General features: G+C 38.4%; 1 protein-coding gene across 7 annotated transcripts in view; it reads right to left on the minus strand.

Moving 5' to 3' along the window:
- LOC124592385 (rho guanine nucleotide exchange factor 7) overlaps positions 1 to 19224 on the minus strand; it is a 126887-nt gene that overhangs the window by 13210 nt on the left and 94453 nt on the right. The window contains exon 13 of one of the 7 annotated variants that reach the window (XM_047131834.1): positions 7606 to 7925. The exons of the other annotated variants lie outside the window; for them this stretch is intronic. Within the exon in view, the coding sequence (XP_046987790.1) occupies positions 7768 to 7925 (158 nt within the window). The 3' untranslated portion in view covers positions 7606 to 7767. Of the gene's footprint in view, positions 1 to 7605; positions 7926 to 19224 lie in introns of those variants that run through there. 7 annotated transcript variants of the gene reach the window in all.

The following is a 19224-nucleotide window of genomic DNA, read 5'->3' on the forward strand; positions in this document are numbered from 1 at the left end:
CAGTTCAGATCCATCAAGTACAAACATAATTTTTGAGATTTTCAGAACACTGTATGCAGAACAACAACAACGACAACAACAAGTGTACAACATAAAATGTGCTTTTGACATACACAATTTCTGTAAGCAGCAAAACTACTAGTACAAAGGTATGACTCAATCCATCTGCTACAATTGTATGAATCTCAGATGTAAATTATATTTTTGTAAATGACTTAACAGTCATTCAAATTTACAAATTGCAACAAGAATGTATTCATCAAGAAAATTGTAACATGTAAGTTTACTTATTTTTTCCTCAAAAAATATTAATTTGCATAAATTAACATTAGGAACAATTTTATCTGTACAATGTAGTAAAATAATTGTAGAAGTACTATTGTATAAATTTAGCACCATGAGCTTGGTTTTAAGGGCTGCCTCTCATGTAGCAAGTTATTTCATAATGAAGATACTATGGAACTTGTAAAAGGTGAGAAACAATTTGGAGAACAGATTAGCACCTACATGCAGACGCAGAGTGCATAAAATTAAACTACTGTGACTTGGCTAAAAGTTCAATTAAAGTAAAAATGGTAACACTCTATCTTACCTCTCAGGTTTTTTTGGTATGATTGATTAATGGTGTGCTTTGAGGTGGTTTTCTAAGTTGTTGATTCCAATTTCAGTACAATATTTCGACAATCGATCCAGAGATCTTTCTGCGAGTACACATAGCAATTCATTAAGACAACTTGGTCGTCCAAATATTATGCACAACAATATACCAATGAAAACAATCAATTATAGACAAAATTATTTAATTGTATAGATAAAAAAAACCTACTCACCAAGTGGCAGCAGAGCACACACATAAAAGATGGTAGCAACTGGCAAGCTTTCGGAGCCAGTGTCTCCTTGTTCAGGCAGAAGGGAAGTGTAGAGGGGTGATGAAAAAGGACTGGAGAGGTCTAGGAAAAGGTATAGAGTTTGGGAAAGTCACACAGAACCATAGGTTAGGGGAGACTTACCGTGTGGGATGAGAAGGAGAGACTGAATCAGTCTTTCCTTCTCATCCCGTCCAGTAAGTCTCCCCTGACCTGCGGTTCTGAGTGACTTTGCCAAAATCTACCACTTTTCCTAGATCTCTCCAGTCCTTTTCCTTCGCTGCTCTTCCTTCCCCTTCAATTCTTCTGCCTGAAGGAGGAGCCACTTGCTCCAAAAGCTTGCCAGTGACAACCACCTTTTATGTGTGTGTTCTGCTGCCGCTTGGTGAGTAGATATCTTTTATCTATCCACTTAAATAATTTTATGTATAAAATAGTATCAGTAGCTTGCCTGAACAGCCAAAAGCACACCATAGATCTCTGTATTCCATATTTTGCATATTTTTAAATTACCTTTTTTTTTACAAATTAAAAAATTAACTTAAGTTTTCAAAGGTGTTAAAGGGAAATGCTAATTACAGCGACTTCCTCTGGTATCATGTAATCCAGAATTTTCACACTGAACTACAGATTCAGAATATCCCCAAAAGACACTTGATGCACTATAAATCTTATTCCATAACAAACCCCACAGCTACTTGTGTCCGTCTCCTCATGAAGAACGTGCAGTCTTAAGAGCCTCAGGATGCATATGCATTTCCTACATAAAAATATTCCAAATTGGAAAACCAGCATTAAATTTACTTCAGCAGTCACAATCTGTTCATTTATTCCTTGAATGTTATTGCTACAGACAACTTTCTTACAATCTCCTTCACCTATCTGATGTATTATACTAATAAAATTAATGTGTAGATGATTATGCCATGATAACCCAAGAACTTATAAGAGTGTTCTTAGTCAGGGCTATTACATAGTGACACTATAAAATATTCCTGCTTTTGACGTTTGTCCAACTGAATTACTAAGTTCAGATCCACACTAGTTAGGTCCTATGGCGTATCCATGCCTTTCTCCATACCGCTGAACACAATACATTCCCAGTAACACCACCTGCTTATAATTTCTAACCAAAAACTTTTTGCCATTATCTATTAGGTGAGGCTTGGTGGCATAGTGGGCAAGTGCAAACTACAAATACAAAGTTCCCAGGTTCACTTCCTAGTTGGTCCATGATGTATTTTGTCACTTACTACCTCTTTCACTATTGGCAGTGATTTCTTAGTGTGAAAAATGCCTACTTGCCCTATGATTTAGAGTCCCCCTTAAACTACAGGGCCCCCATTTCTCGGTAAGTTGCTTGAAAGGCTGGAGGAAGATAACGGCATACCAAAAATAGGGCAACTCTTAGTAAAGCACTATGGTGCTCCAACTAACCTTTAAGTTGAGGATAACTTCATCTTACCAACTTAATGCACGCATCATTTGGGTCAGCAGATGCTGTCAAAAACTGAATTGTGTGCATTGTTTGAGTTTCCTTACCTAAGTAACACATAGATGTAGGTGTTTCTATCTGGGTATGGTCAGTAAATAAAAATAAAGTATTTATAGTGTTTCATAATGTACAGAGTTCATATAAAAATTAGAAACCTTTGAAAGCGTATACATGCAGATACTGTCTAAACAGAAATCCAGGAGGAATACAAGTGGATTGTGACTAATTTGAATGTTAGTGGCATTTTTTCACATGAACTCATGAAAAAATTACCACTAGCCTTATCAATGAGTTGGAATCACTCAAGACAATTGTGAATTAAACTTAACAGAGGCCTCAGATAAGCATATGTATTATTTACAAAAATAAATAAAAGAAAGCAAAAGGAATCCAAAATACGATTCCCTCTCTGATGTGTGCAAGCACACATGTACGTGTGTGTGTGTGTGTGTGTGTGTGTGTGTGTGTGTGTGTGTGTGTGTGTTCTGGTATAAATTGGAATAGTAGTCTTTTCACACATCCGTGTTCAAATAACATTTTATAAAGGGAAAAGCCATACGTAAATCGGTTTTGGGAGCTTCGAGTCACAAAAGCTGCTATTAGCTCAAACCAATTTTCATTTATGTATCTTGTGTTAACATTTATTCAGGGGCTGCAAAATGGAATGAATGTTGCAATGTAGGATGTGTAACACAACATTATACAGCTGGAAGGCATGTGTTTTTTGACATACTTGCAAAAAAAGAGCAGCCACAAAAAATTGTAAGAGGTCTCAACAGTTGGTCAATGAATTAGATACCAACACTAGCTAGCTTATCTTAGCCAAGAAATTGAGAAAGGAAATGATTATTATTCTTTTTCAAGGAATTATTCTGGCTTTTCTCATATCAATTTCCACAAATTATAGAAATTAAAACCAGGAAAAAATTGAGTTGCATTTCATAGTTGGCATTCCACATTATGTCATTCTATTATTTACAGTGTGTATCTTTCTAGTACATCAGAAGGTTAAAGAAAAATGTCTTGAGACACAAGGGTGTTAAACATAGTATACAAGCATATATTACATTTTAATGTTGTGTTCAAGCAATGTATATGTTATAATTGATATTAACTCATTATTTAGATAAATTATTGCCCTGTAATGTAAATCTTATCTCTGTACTATTGATGCTGTAAACTATTACAATTTGTGTTAATTCATTCTTAATAATGTAATATTGGGCCTGTAATTAGCAGGCCATAAAGGTTTTTGCTCTACAACTGTACAGCTATTTATTTGTAGGTACTCTCATTTATATCATCAGCCACCAATTAACTAAGTAACATTTAATTGTAAGTGCTGACACACAGCGTAAGTTAACATTTTATGTAGCTCTCATTATGACTCGGAGCTCTACACGTTTTCAATCCCTTTAGTTTTCAGAGAGTGGTTCACCTACATATTAGCATCTTTGTGGATGCTCATCAGCAGGTTACCTGATGGTGGTATCATAATACAAAAATAAGTTTGTAAAAAATAAACAGTAGAAAATTTGCAGTTTGTTTGTTTTAACCCTTAAATAAAATATTTTATATGATGAAGTAATGGAACAAACCATTAATACATGTGAAAGTCATGATAAATTATTCTCATTCAGATTGACACCCTAGAAATCTGAGATTTTCAGTTACCATGTCTAACGACATCATTGTCGACAGGATGTTAAACACTTATCTTTCTTTCTTTTTTTGGTCCCGTTAAAATAATTACTACGAAACTCTCATAAAGGCTAATGAAAATTCCTTGGTGGAATATACAGGGTGGTGCAAAAGTTTCTGGACAGTAGGTTAAGAAAAAACAAAAGTAAAAGCAAGATGAAGTACAGTAGGAAGTATTATCAAATGGTATAATTATGCCTCGTCAAATTTCTATATGATGCAATGAGAAAAAAGACACACAGTAATCAAAATAGTGAATTGTTGAAATGTGATCTGGAAGACACGTTTACAGCTGTAGTTTTCCAAACTGTCACAATGTTAAAGAAAGAATTTTCACATTAAAAACATTTTATGAAAGTGGTGCTACTATAGTTGTTAATGAATGGAGAAGACACTTTAGATGAAAACCACCATCTAGACATTGCATGATACACGAGATAGGTTTGCAGAACGTGTATTTGTTATGGATGCACCAAGATCTGGCCACCAACGATACTAACAACTGAGGAAAATGAATTGCGGGTTTGTTCAGCTGTGACCCAAAGTCTGCAAAAATCAGCCAGACAGTTAGCAACTGAGCTGGAGTTATCATGAAGATCAGTGCAATGATTGTTACACAAACAGAAGTTTAAAGTTTACATTCACCATTTACGACATGGGTTACTTGAAGGTGATCCAAATTGACTTCTTCAGCTTTGTGAATTGATGCTAACCTGTACAATAAAATTATGTGCTCTGACAAGGCCAATTTTAAGTTAAGTGGATAGTTAACAGACATAACTGCACTTACTGAAATATTGACAACTAAAAGACTTCATACACGACACATTTCACATTTCATGATTTGGACAGTGATACCACACTATGCCATAGAGTATATAACAGTGTTCCAAAAAGACTTAAAACATGTACTAATGAAGATGGAAAACTGTTAGAATGTAACAAATAATTGTAGGTGCTGCGTGTATTTGTAATGAAACATAAATTTCATCTTTTGTTTAAATCAGTGCCCTGTGCCCAGTGACTTTTGCACCACCCAATATTTAATAGAAGAAGTAAAGGTAAAAACTCAGTGTACAGTTAAGACATTCAGTGTTTAGTAGGCATATAAAAATGATGTCCTCCTTCAGAATACACATTCAGACACAGTACCTGCAGGGCTACTTTGTCCCAGCAAACTGCATTGTACCTAAACTGCAGCTCTTCTGGTCAACACAATGAAACAATACATGTATGAATGCATGCTGGAAAGTAATGCCTCTGAATTTTTTGTTCTGTTCTGAACATCAGTTGAGGTATTATATGTCACACATATTACTTGGTAGATTTTTCTGATTTGCTGACACAAGCTTCAAAGCCTCTGCCGCTAGAGGGCTCTGAGTGGTAGTGTGTAACATAGCTACAGTAGTGCATGAGAAACAGTGTGCTGTAATCAAGTTCCTAACCACCCACACATGGAGCACCCTCTCTCTCAGCTTAACAATGTGAGACCACACATGAGCACTGCAACACCTGCAACAATCCAACACCTTGGGCTCGCTGTCACTGAACATACGCCAAACTTAAGTCACATCCAATTTTCATCTGTTTTTAAAACTTACAGAACATCTTTGAGGACTTCACTTTGATAGTGAAGCAGGGCAAGCAGTGGTGACGTTGTGGCTCTGCTAACAAAGTCCGACATTCTACAATGACGGTATAAACAAACTGGTCTCTCTTTGGGAGAAATGTGTTTGTTGCCAGGGTGACTAGCTTGAGGAGTGAATATGTAGACAAGAAGAATAAATATGCAAAATGTTAATAACGTTTGTTTTATTTAGAAAGCTTGAAAAGTTTTCATATAAAAATTTAGGAGGCATTACTTTTCTGCACGGCCTTGTGTATTCCATATTAGTTATCTCTTAGAAAGGACATCAGCAGAAAGCTGAACAATGTTTTCAGTCTTGTCAGTGTGCCTCTTGAATATTCAACATCTCAACTATATTGGATTTTTATCTTTACTCCTCCTATTACTTATATTTTGTATTTTTTTCTTTTATCAAGTCATGAACAGATGCAGCAAAGCTCTAATGAGTATCTAATGGTGAAAACTTATGTGGTGTCCCTTTGCATTTTCTTGACCTATAAAGGATGCACATATGTCAAAAAAGTCCACATTCAGACATGATTTCTATTCTATATCATACATTTTTCTTTATATAAACAGTGAATCAAAAGTTTTAGTTCTAAGGCTTAGGTTTCGAGTATTTTTACATCAACTCTGAAGGAGAAGATGATAGTATTACTGTAGCAGTTTCTCTGTATTAAAAAAAAATACTGTTATATCATGTGACACACACACACACACACACACACACACACACACACACACACACAAAAAAATCATGCACCACACCACAATACCACAAGCAAAATAAGTGTGATAGAAACTAACCTGCACAAACAATATACAAAATGTTTAACATAAAATAAGTATAGCACTTTCCGTCATGCAGCAACTATTACCCACAGCAGCCTATCTGACAGGTAACTGCAATGGAAGACAATTGCAAAAAAATGAATAAAATCAGTCTGTATGTGTTTCTAGTTCCCTTACTGTAAAAAGAGACATTGACTGACACATTCATGACAGCAGGTCCCAAAACCATAGCATCAGAATCTGGTTGTATTTGATTTAAACTGGAGATATGCATTTCCTAAATATGTCAATCAGCTTCATAGGTATATCTTATATGCCTCAAATCTACATGTTCATCCTCCACTTAAATTTAGTAAACCTGTGCTGAGATCCATATCACTCTTAAGTAGTTCAATGATGCGGATCAGCAGCTGATTCTCCTTACAATAGCCCATTAACATTCTCAAGGTCAATATGTACCTGTCTGCCAAGAATATAACACAAGACACACAAATTATGTGCTCACTTTTCATTTTGGTCTTATACTATTCTCCTTTGCTCTCTGCCTTCGCAAAGTTTCTTTGAGTGTTCAAAAATCTTATAAAATAGACTTAAGCAATGAGAAGCAGCTCTTTCAACCAGCTTATTGTACACAGGAAAAGTAATACACAAACATATAATCTCAACCAATACATAAAAAGCATGAAACACTTACAAATAATTTTTAAGCTTTATTTGGTATCTGCAATAAAATCTAAAAAATTCACTGTCACTATTACAATAACCATTTTAAAACAAATCCTACGACACCATGCAAGACTTTGCATATAAATACGCCAAAATATTTTCTCTCTATATTTTATTGTAAAAAAGATCACAAATGACTAAATGTTGATCTCTATTATCCCTGAGTGTGTTGACTAAACACAAAATGCTGCTGACAATTGACTAACATATGGGACAAATTAACTACAATGTGAAAGGGGAGTTAGTGTCATTCCCCAGAAAAAAATTTGTTATATCAAATGGGAAAAGGTACTTTATTAAAATCACTGTTTCCTGTCTAAATCAGTACACATCCAAATGTGCTGCACTGAAATGCTTCAAATAAATTCTTCAACAAACAACCTACACAATGTCATGCAGTTACAATCCTGTAGAAAAGCACAATATTGACACTGCAGGTAACATTTTTCTGTGCAACTAACACATCTTTGGCACTGAAAGCAGAAAAGCAAAATTTGACATGCAAATAAGCAGAACACTTCCTTTCACATTTTGTTAGTAACAAACATATTGCAATTAATCTAATCAAAATGAGTTTTTCTGAGAGTACGAATGACAAAATTTCCACAACACCAGGTCGATGCTCGAGTTTTATTGCAATTTGTACAATGTGGCTGTAATACTGTGTGGGTGACTGGATCATGCAGTACGTTACCACGTGACAGATGACCCAGGTCCACTGCAGCAGGGAGCATGGAACAAAACAATTTGTACTTTCAGTACCAAATATGATGCAGGTCATGATTATTATTTATGCTGTAATCTGTATGACAGTAACTTTTACATGAGTATTCACATCACCAGGCCAATAGTGCAGCTGCCTCCAAATAGCCAAATATGCTTCCACTTTCTGTCTAGCTAAAATTATTTATTAATAAACAAGATTTCTTTCTATAATAATATTCATCACGTGGTGATATATATCACTAGAAAAACCAGGAAAACAAGATGTAGCGTAATCAGGGAGTCAAGAGACACTGCTAGTTTAACTTGTGGATTTTCTGGTTGCATTTATTTTTTATTGTGGTCAGGAGTAACTTGAGAATGAAATGATACCAACTGCCATGAAAGATTCAGGTTAGTATTTAGGAAAAACAGTCTGCGGCACATTCGGAATGGTGTATGTGGTTGCTCAGGCTTCGTACTGTCCAATTCTTTTACAAAGCTGATAATATTTTACTGAAAACTGAGCCATTCATTTGCATAAAATTTAAACCAATGTTTGTCCTACAGTACAACGCAGTAGCAGCCAGTGGATGAAAAGTTCATCCCTTGCTTTTATGGTTCTTATTAATGTCCTCCGTTTTGCAGGACCATGTGTGCCACAGATACTCAATCACTGAACAAATCACAGTGTGCTTAATTCACAGAATTACAATTACAAAACAATAAATATAAACAAGAAATTAGTGACAGTATATACTTGTCAGTAACATGCAGCAAAAGGCTCTAAACTACTGCGAGGCACTCTAGGAAAAAAATAAAAAAAGTTATGCAACAGGAAAAAACCTTTTCTTTCGGATTTGAAAATCTAAGGTTTGTCAATTATTTATTTCTGGAAGTAGCCTGGTGCCATTATAACCTACAAACCAGTTTATTTCTTCAGGAGCAGTCTTCAAGGATATGTAATCCAAGAACAAATTTTTTTTTTTCTGTCGTGTATTTAGTGCATGTATGGTGCAGTTCCTTCTCAATGAACTCTTGTTATTAACTCCAAGTCTACTCCCATAAAAAAGTTTGTGTACAGGAGTGGTATCACATTCAGTAATGCAGCCAAAAGGTATCCTAGCAATTAGCAGCCACAGGGAACTAATACGAGGGTAGATGTCGATGTGTAAAGTCTAACAAAATGGAAATTCCTGGATGGAGCAGTATTCCCATGAGAAATAACTACAGCAGTTTACCAAATGTATGCATTATGGCAACCAACTGTTACATGCTATGGAATTACCATACAGAGCAACAAAAGACTGAAGCCTTTCAAGAGAAAAAGATGAACACTGTAACAACAAACCTCAAAATTCACTGCACCACTATATAGTCTTACAGGTGTCTACTATGTCTTCCACCAAACCTTCTAGAAACCCATAGTCCATCATCAGGTCTTTCACCAGACTCTCTCACAATATCCCATATCAAGGTGGTATTCAGTTTTTGTCATTATGATGAACTGCTTGTGAACATCTTATTCACATATCTTCTATTCCTTGTACCAAACAGATTCAGGCAGAAATAAATCATAACTTTTTTTTTTTTTAATTTTCTCACTGTTATTCTGTAGGAAAGTTTTTGTTAAGTAGTTATAAACATTCCAAGGAGGGCGGTGGCCATCACAGGGAAATAGTAGATCAACCCCAAATCAAATGCCATTAAGAAAGACAGACAGATTAAGATTGTACCTTTGATAACGTTTGACTCTTTACACTCTCTCGTAATCCATTCGATTTTCTTCTACTGAATTCCAGCTGACTATACATTATCATTTTAAATTTTTAATTATTCAGTCAAATCCCAGATGAGGAAGAATATATTGCTAGCTTACCCAGTAACATCTCATCTCAGAATATAGTGAAGTTAAGCTTACACAGTTTATATTCAGACTGTCATTCCAGACTCACCTCTAAAGCAAACTGCAACCCCCCTTTTTCCCTCCTATGCCGTATTTATCAAATCCATGGCATTACACTCTTGGTCAAAATGTGTTATGGCATATTAACACATTCAAAACTGACCTCAAACGTTGTTGACAGGGCAACTGAACTCCTGAACGTAGCACATTTTTAAAAGAAAAAAAAAACATAGCATTGTAACATTAAATATGAATGGGGTGCCATATGAGGTGTTCACACCTCCTACATCTATTCATAAGAATATTTTTATTGTATATTGTAAATAGAAGACATTCTAAATATTTTTACCAAGTTGTGTTGCCCAAAAAAAGTATGTACCATATTTATGCATAATTTTCCTCATTTTGGTATATTTTGAAACACTATGGCATACAAACAGCAACATCACAAACAGGACACCACCAGGATGATTTTTTTCTAAGCAGTTAGTACATAAGCCTGCTTTTGGGAAGGCCTAGAGAAGCAACAGTGTTTTTCCTTGCTTTATAGCATAAAAGAACTTACTAACTTTAAAGCAGTAGAGGGTACTTCTGCCCATATTCATTGTTTTTTGACAAGGACAGAGTACATCAGTGCCTGAATTGCTATCTCTTGCTCAATCTACATCGTTCACATCAGAGGGCATCAACTGTAACAGTAGCTGCAAGTTTTTATGCACAATGTGAGACAGATTCTAGTGATAATCTGGCAGACTGACAGCACCGAAGTTCTTCTTAGGCTCCATTCATGTTGCGTTAATAGCTGTTGCATATTTAACTGGTACAGAATTGTGAATATATTTGGTAATCAAACATAACAACTACATCAAATGGAATGAAAGGAAGATGATCATTTATTGGCATCGCAATAATGAACAACATAGATTTACTGAAACTTGAAAACTAGAATAGGAGTCCATAGTCTTTAATGTTCCGACCGGCTGACACCCCATTGCTCAGCTCAAACTGCTATGGATAGAAACTTGAAATTTGGACAGGACATTGATCTTATACTGTAGGCATTATTTAAGAATGGATTTTTCAAAATTCTACCCTTAAAGGGGTGAAACAGGGGATGGGAGGTTTTTTTGAAAACATGTCACTATTAATCCCTTTTTCAAGCTAGAACTACAAATGTTAGTATTTAGTTTCTTGGTTACAAATAAAGAAATATGTGTTTCAGCATTTTTGGAAATTTAAGCCCTAGGAGAGAGAAAAAGTGGCTGAAAGGTTTTTTGAAAACAGACCATTATTAAACCACAACTAACATCTTTTTGAAGCTGCATCTATGAAAATTGGAATTTGATTTCTCAGTTAGAAATATATGATGCAGTGTTGTTGGAAATTCAATCCCTGAGGTGCTAAAATAGGGGATTAAAATTTTTATGGTAATGTTTCATTACAAAAGCATTTTTGAAACTAAATCTCTGAAAATTTGTATTTGGTTTCTCGGTTAGAAATTTAAAAAAATATATACATTTTTTTGGAAACTCAACCTCTAGAGTGAAGTAGTGTAATAGGGAATGAAAGTTTTTATGAAAATATTTCATTGTGAAAGAAAGCTAAATCTAAGAAATTTTGTATTTGGCTTGTTGGTTAGGAAGGGGTAAGTGTTTCAGTGTTTTTGGGAATTCAAGCCCTATGGGAATAATCTAGGGGATGAAAGTTTTTATGGGTGTATTTAATAAAGAAAGCATTTCTGATAGTAAATCTCTGAAAATTTGTATTTGGCATCTTTGTTAGAAACAAAAAATGTGTGTTTTTCTATCTTTTTTGGAAATTCAACCCCTAAGGGGATGAACATTTTTATGAAAATATTTTGTTATATTTATATCTAAAAACAAAGATGATGAGACTTACCAAACAAAAGCGCTGGCAGGTCGACAGACACACAAACATACACACAAAATTCAAGCTTTCGCAACAACGGTTGTTTCATCAGGAGAGGAGAGGGAAGGAGAGGAAGGAAGGAGGGAAGGAGAGGGAAAGACGAAAGGATGTGTGGGTTTTAAGGGAGAGGGTAAGGAGTCATTCCAATCCCGGGAGCGGAAAGACTTACCTTAGGGGGAAAAAAAGGACAGGTATACACTCGCACACACACACATATCCATCCGCACATACACAGACACAAGCAGACATTTGTAAAGGCGAAGAGTTTGGGCAGAGATGTCAGTGGACGCAGAAGTAAAGAGGCAAAGATGTTGTTGAAAGACAGGTGAGGTATGAGCGGCGGAAACTTGAAATTAGCGGAGGTTGAAGCCTGGCAGATAACGAGAAGAGAGGAAGTACTGAAGGGCAAGTTCCCATCTCCGGAGTTCTGACAGGTTGGTGTTAGTGGGAAGTATCCAGATAACCCGGACGGTGTAACACTGTGCCAAGATGTGCTGGCCGTGTGTCTATTGACCTGCCAGCGCTTTTGTTTGGTAAGTCTCATCATCTTTGGTTTTAGATATATTTTTCCCACGTGGAATGTTTCCCTCTATTTTGTTATATTTAAATGCATTTGAAGCTAAATCTATGAAAATTAGTATTTCACTGTAAAGAAATATGTGTTAGGGAGCAGCAGTTTGAATGGCTGTATCACCACAGGAACTCAACAGGCAGGATTGAAAAAGACCTCTGACTCCAGCTACCAGAATAATTTTTTGGTCAGAATTACCTTCGGAAAACAACATGTTTCTATGGCCTTAATTAGCATAAAAAGTTTACAAGATGTTGCAATTTGTGGGCAAAATAAAAATTCGATTAAAAAAATATCTGTGCAAACCATACAGCCCCCAAGAGCGAAGCAGCAGGCACTAAGCTAGTTTGGTGTATACTTCAAAGAAAATAAATTGCCTCTATCAGTTAGGGAGGGTTTTATTAACAGTCACATAAATCTCTCTCTTTCTCTTAACTTCACAATGGTGTACTACATTTCAAATTATGAGTATTTTTTCTATCAAGTACACAAAGGATATAGTTGTTGATTAGCATATTTCCCCTGCAATATGGCAGTGGATTAGGTAGGTTCTTAGAGCGGCAAAGTTCTCGTAACATGAAAGTGGTTCTATATACAAAACTTGAAACCTGTATTGCACTTTAGCTTCGCTCAACTACAATTAATTCATCCCAATTGCAAAGTGAACTTATATTTCTTATGTTAATGAATATGATTTACAAAGTGGAAATGAACAGAAATATTGTTATTTTTGTTATTTACTGATAACAGTAAGTGGTATCAGCTGTTTCATAACATTAAATTGTGAAGTTTTAAATTCTGTAATTATCAGGTTGACATTCAGACTATGCAAGAGGAGAAGATGTCATAAGCAAATGAATGTTCAAGTTAAAACTGTAAAAGTAATTAAGAAATTGCTGGAGTATATAAAAGATAACTTAAAAACTAGATAATTGTATAACAACAATAGAATTATAATGACAGTATGTAAATTTCATAAATCACATTGTAATCAAACTATGAAATGTATTAGTTTTTTGGTGCAAACACTGCCAAGGTTGATGTCTGCAAAATCATTTACATCTACATCTACATACATACCCCACAAACCACCATACAGGACATGGTGGAGGGTACCCTGTGCTACTGTTAGTCATTGCCCTTCCTGTTCCACTTGCAAATGGAGCGAGGGAAAAAATCACTGTGTGTATGCTTCCATACAAGCCCTGATTTCTTTTATATTGTCTTTACAGTTCTTACACGGGTGGCAGTAGGAGTCATCTGCACTCTGTTGCAAATGCTGGTTGTAACACTTCCTCAACAGCATTGCACAAAAATAATGTCTTCTTCCCTCCAGGGAGTCCCATTTGAGTTCACAGAGAATCTCCATAATTCTCATGTATTGGCAACGAATCTAGCAGCATGCCTCTGAATTACTTCAAAATCTTCCTTTAATCTGGCCTGACAGGTTTTCAAACACTTGAGCTACACTCAAAAATGGGTTGCTCAAGTGTTCTGTATGTGGTGTCTTTTATAAATAGAACAACACTTTCTTAGCATTCAACCATTCACTTTCTTAGTAAAAGCAATGGTAGGGAAAAAATTGGAGGCCACACACAGGAGCAACAAGATGTGAAGCATGGTCACTCACATTACGCAATAATTATATAAATCCTCAAGAAAGATAACAAAAAATCATAGTGATAACTGCCTATAGCAATTTATTTTTATTTGAAACATTTACAACAAAGGACATGTCAGAACTCGAAAACTCTGAATTAAGGACTTAGGAAAAAACTACGATGAAACATGAAGTTCAATCTCAAGTCAGTCATGATAAGTACTTATTACTGTGTTTCCCACTCTGAAGTATATTTTTATATAAAGTGTATCAAATCTGTTGAAGTTTGGATAATGCATTAACTGTGTTATTAATACAGTCAAAGAATGTGGAGGTTGCACCTCTTATGCTGATACTTATCTTTATAACTTAAAGACAGCTACCGCAGAGCCTACAAACCCGCAATTAGTTGCATAACTGGAAAAAATTAAAGATTTTCATCATTGTGAACTTGAGCAGTTACTACAAGTTTACTGTTACCAGTCACGGTGACTGGTAACAGTAAACTTTTGTTTCATTTAATGTCAATAACAGACATGGTAAAGCCTAACCTAAAATGTTCGCATTTAAAGTTACGCAGTTTCATTTCACTTAACAAGTAAAACAATTTTCTTAGATTAGCTGCACCCAATCTTTTTATAAAATCGTTTGACAGTTACCTCCATTTTTATGATTACCATTCTTTTCATGCAAAACCTCACTCCCTCTAAAAAACTGTGGTCCTACAAAATATATACCTCCTCTGATGGACAAAAAAAAAAAAAGCTTGCCAGTACCTATACTTTCTGCAGTATCCAACTGATCACACTTTTTTCTCATTCTCTTCTTATTTCAGTTTAGAATTATGGAATACCTTCTACACCACAACTAAGTTAACAGATTTTCAAATACCATGTGCTGTTGACTACTTTTTGTTTAAACTCTCTTCCCTGCCCTGATGTAATTACCAAGACCCACATTACTGGGAAACTTCCTTATTATTTCCTGTCTCTATTTGATTTTACAAAGAATTCTGTGAATATGTAGATTATTCAGCCCTTTATTTTCAAGGCAAACGTCAACTTTTTCTTGAAGTTATTTGATAGTGAAAAGGAGACAACATCATTACAAAATAGAGGTCCAATAAGAAACTACAGTAATGAAATGTGGCCCTTTCTGTCTGTGGATTGCGTAATGATTTACGATGCAAGGGTGAAATATCCTAAGGCTTTTTACAGATGATGCTTTTTCCTTAATGAAATTTTATCAGAATAAAGCATTTTTTAAAAATAAGTCTAATAATGTAATAACTGGAAATCCATCTCGAACATGAGAATATATATGACATATATGTCACATTGCATGATCCAGCAAACATAACAACTACATTTTGATTGGAGGTTACGTATGTAAGAGGTCAAAGTGACAAAAGAGACTTCAACAAACATCGTCAAGAGGTGCTAAGTAATAATCAGAAGAGTCATTACACTCCTTATCTTGGTTGGGAGACAGCATTACAGGTATGTATAAAAGTCCATTTCTTCAATAAAATTCTTCTGGGTATCAGACCGCATCGTCAAAATTTAAAATGCGCCAACGTTTCGGCCAGCGTTGCAGCTAGCCTTCATCAGGTTAACTGTAGTTAACGTAAGCCCCTGATGAAGGCTAGCTGCAACGCTGGCCGAAACGTTGGCGCATTTTAAATTATGACGATGCGGTCTGATACACTGAAGAATTTTATTGAAGAAGACAACGGCCGCGGAAGCCTACGCTTACAAAAGTCCATTTGTTTGCAGTTTTAAGGCTGTTGCGAATCTTCCCATCACCCCCACGTGTAGCAACAGACGATGGGCTGAGCACACTGGAAACCAGCCCCCCACCTCCGAACACCCTCACTGATCACTTTGCCGGAGGGCGAACTTAGATGGCCACATTTCCCGTATGCCATGCACACCGAACTGTCATTCAAGCAGTCCCTTGTTCCTCTTCTGAAGAGGTAATACACCCGGCCATGCTCTCAGCAGCTCGAGCACATAATGCCACATGGCTCGTGTCATCGTCTGCTGCATTTCACTGGGATATGTGTGAACAGCAAGATTCTTACCCAACGTTCAGTGTCAGTGTTCTGTCAGGGTTTGTTCAAGAAGAGGAATGCTACTGTATCTTTCTGAGCCACCTTCCTGAGCTGTGCTCCTCGAGGTGCTTCTATTGACTACAGGTGTATAAAGCCTGATGCTGGATGCCTGCAGTGTAGTGCAGTGCACAACAGAAGTACCACGTGAGTTTATTACTATTCCATCACTGGCTGTTTTGGCACTCCCCTCCCTGCTAAGTGTCCCATTGAAGCGAGTTTTCCTGCACTACCAGATGACAACGAACAAGGGCTGTAAGCCATTCATGGTCCGCTTTGTCCAGAGATTCCACCTCGAGCAAGGGCCCTCCTTGATTAAGAGGTATTAACTCAATGAATTTTACTGTAGTTGTTAGCTTTCAGGAATAATGTCTCGGAACCAGTCCATCCAGCTCTTCCAGCATGCCCCATTAGTTATTGTCATCTTCTTTAATTAGCACACCATTTAGGACACCATTTAGGCATGTGTCCCCCTTAGGAGTATAGAAGGGAACATAACTCATTCCTTCACTGATGACCCTCTCTAAAGCAAAGCACTGAATCTCTTTACCGAAACATCTCGTTTTGCTTTTTATTATTTCGATTAGCACACCCCACGTGGTCACAAAATCTGTTGCCATTAGGTTGACTGGACGCATCCCACTCACACCTCCACCCACCCCTTGCCTTCTCCACCCCTCCTGCACCCGTCCACACATGCCATCCCTCCGAACACATCACTGCTCCCTTGCTGCACCCCTCCATGCATACCCACACTTTGTGATTACCATCGAACCTCTCGCACCCCTACCTGTACCTCTCTGCGTACGCTGTCCCCTCGCATGAAGCACCACACCCCAAAGTGCGGGTGCGCAGTTGACAGATGCGTGCCTACACAGGCCATAGTGTTACTGTGCAGCTTACTGAACACTCCTCCCCACAATAGAACATGGCAAAGATTGTATTGTGTTGTCCACACTATGCATATCCCGCCTACCTTCTTCTCCATAATATTGCTTACCAGAACCACTCCACAAACCACAACACACTACCCGCACTCTTAACCAAAATGTTGTTGCCCCATGTTCCCACCCCAACAGTGGTCATGCTCCACAGGCTCTCCAGCCAGCAGCCCCATTACCCATCCCGCCCCAGCATCTATGAGCACTTTGGAGGTGTCGGAACTCCACATGCACCTGTCAGCACTACATACCCACTTGACTCAGCTGACCTCTGACCAACAGGGCAGTGTGCCCACCACAAGACAACTCTGCAAACCCTCCCCCAAGTTATGCAGCCTCTCACTTGCCCCCTTCAAACCATGAGTCACACACCTGTGGTTTGCTCTCATCGAGGCAGTTATCGCAAGTTGATCTGTCACAAGTGATGCAATGAAATTTGGGATGGTGGTGTTCACCTCGACCCGCCCATAGTTGCTCAAGTACAAGATGTTATATCAGTGGCCACACAGATCCGTCCCTGTTGCTGGATCACATCTGAGCGTTGTTGAACTGCACATTCTCCCCGAAGGGCTGCTGCTAAACTGCTGGCTGATTCGCCTTCCCAACCCCATACAGGCTGCCCTGGCCTCATATGCCCATTTATCGTTAGACGATGCAATGGTCTTGGCCAATAAACTATTCGAAACCCTGAACTCAATCCTCCACTCCCCCCCCCTGTGGGTGCAGCGTGGAACACTGGCTACCGTCCTGCGGCTCCGGCCAGCTATTCACTCAATTCACTCACCCCACCCACGCCTCCACGTGCGCAGCATCACTGGCGTCACCTGCCACTAACAATCCTCTGCTCAGCATGCAGGCCCCTGAACTCTACCAGATACTAATGTGCCTGAGCTACAAAATGGCAGCACCTACCACCACTTACATCTGCCACCAGGTGATGACTGCCCTCAGACACGTGATGCCAACCCAGGAAAAAAAAATCGTCCCCACCCGTGTGGTTGTAAACCCCCCCCCCCCCCCCCCCCCCCCCCGACCTGACAACCACCGTGAACTAGGCACAGCTTCCTGGTACCACCAGAATTTTGGGGAGAATGCAACCAACTGCAGACTTCCATGCTCCTGGTCCCCAAACCCTGGCAGCCATCGGAAGTAGGCGCACCCAGCCACTGTACCAATTTACAGCACCTATTCATACAGGATCTGAATGACACTAGTCCCCCTGTCCACTACCTCAGTGACATCAGCTCCAACTTATCCAAATTCCCCCTTAAACTACTTCTAATCCCCCACCCGTCCCCTCCTCCTCACTGCCACCAACAACTGAGCCATCCCTACTTAATGGGGTGCATACTTGCTCACTCGATCTAGGCTTCCAGCATGAACTCCCGTGCACCTTCAAGGTCGTGGACAGTACTGACCCCATTCTGGATGCTGACTTCCTCAGTCATTACAGGCAACTGGCCAACTTAGTGAAGCACCATTTAGTTGACAGCGCCTCCGGCAGGAGCATCTGCTGCAGCTCCTGCCCTGCCATGTGCTTCACTGTGAAACAGCTGGCAGTTTCAGGCCCAGCCCCTTGCAACTCTCCTCCTCATCCAGTCACCCAGCACCCTTTTGAATCGTTCAGCATGACACTGTGCATTATATCGCCACTAACCCTGGCCCCCGGATTTTCTGCTGTGTCCGCCACCTCCTCCCTCACACGCACAAAATGGCACAAAAGGGGTTCAAAGAGTTGCTTGCCACTGCCATACTTCACCCTTCCAAAAGCTTCTGGGCTTCAGCTCTTCACTTCACCCTCAAAAGAACGGTTGCTGGTGCCCTCATGGTGATTACCGTAAACTCAACGACTGCACCATTCCTGACCGCTATCCGGTCCCACTCTCCCCCACCTATGATATTGCCATATCTCCGGAGCTGCTGTCTTCAGTAAGATAGATTGCACCAAAGCTTACACACAAATCCCAGTCGCCCCAGAGGACATTGAGAAAGCAGCTATAATCACGCCTTTCAGCCTATCTGAGGGGACATAAATGACATTCGGCCTCTGCAATGCTGCACAAACATGGCAGCGAATTTTGGACAACAACCTCCACAGCATACCATGTTGTTTCATCTACCTACATGATACACTCATCTACTCCAGAGACCCTATTGAACATCACCAACACCTACGTGAAATTTTTTAGTACCTACAGAAAGCTGAAGAGATCCTCAACATGCCACAATGCATTTTCAGTGCGAGCGAGGTTGAATTC

The sequence above is a fragment of the Schistocerca americana genome, chromosome 2 (genome assembly GCF_021461395.2).
Source record: "Schistocerca americana isolate TAMUIC-IGC-003095 chromosome 2, iqSchAmer2.1, whole genome shotgun sequence".
In the NCBI taxonomy this organism is placed as follows: domain Eukaryota; kingdom Metazoa; phylum Arthropoda; class Insecta; order Orthoptera; family Acrididae; genus Schistocerca; species Schistocerca americana.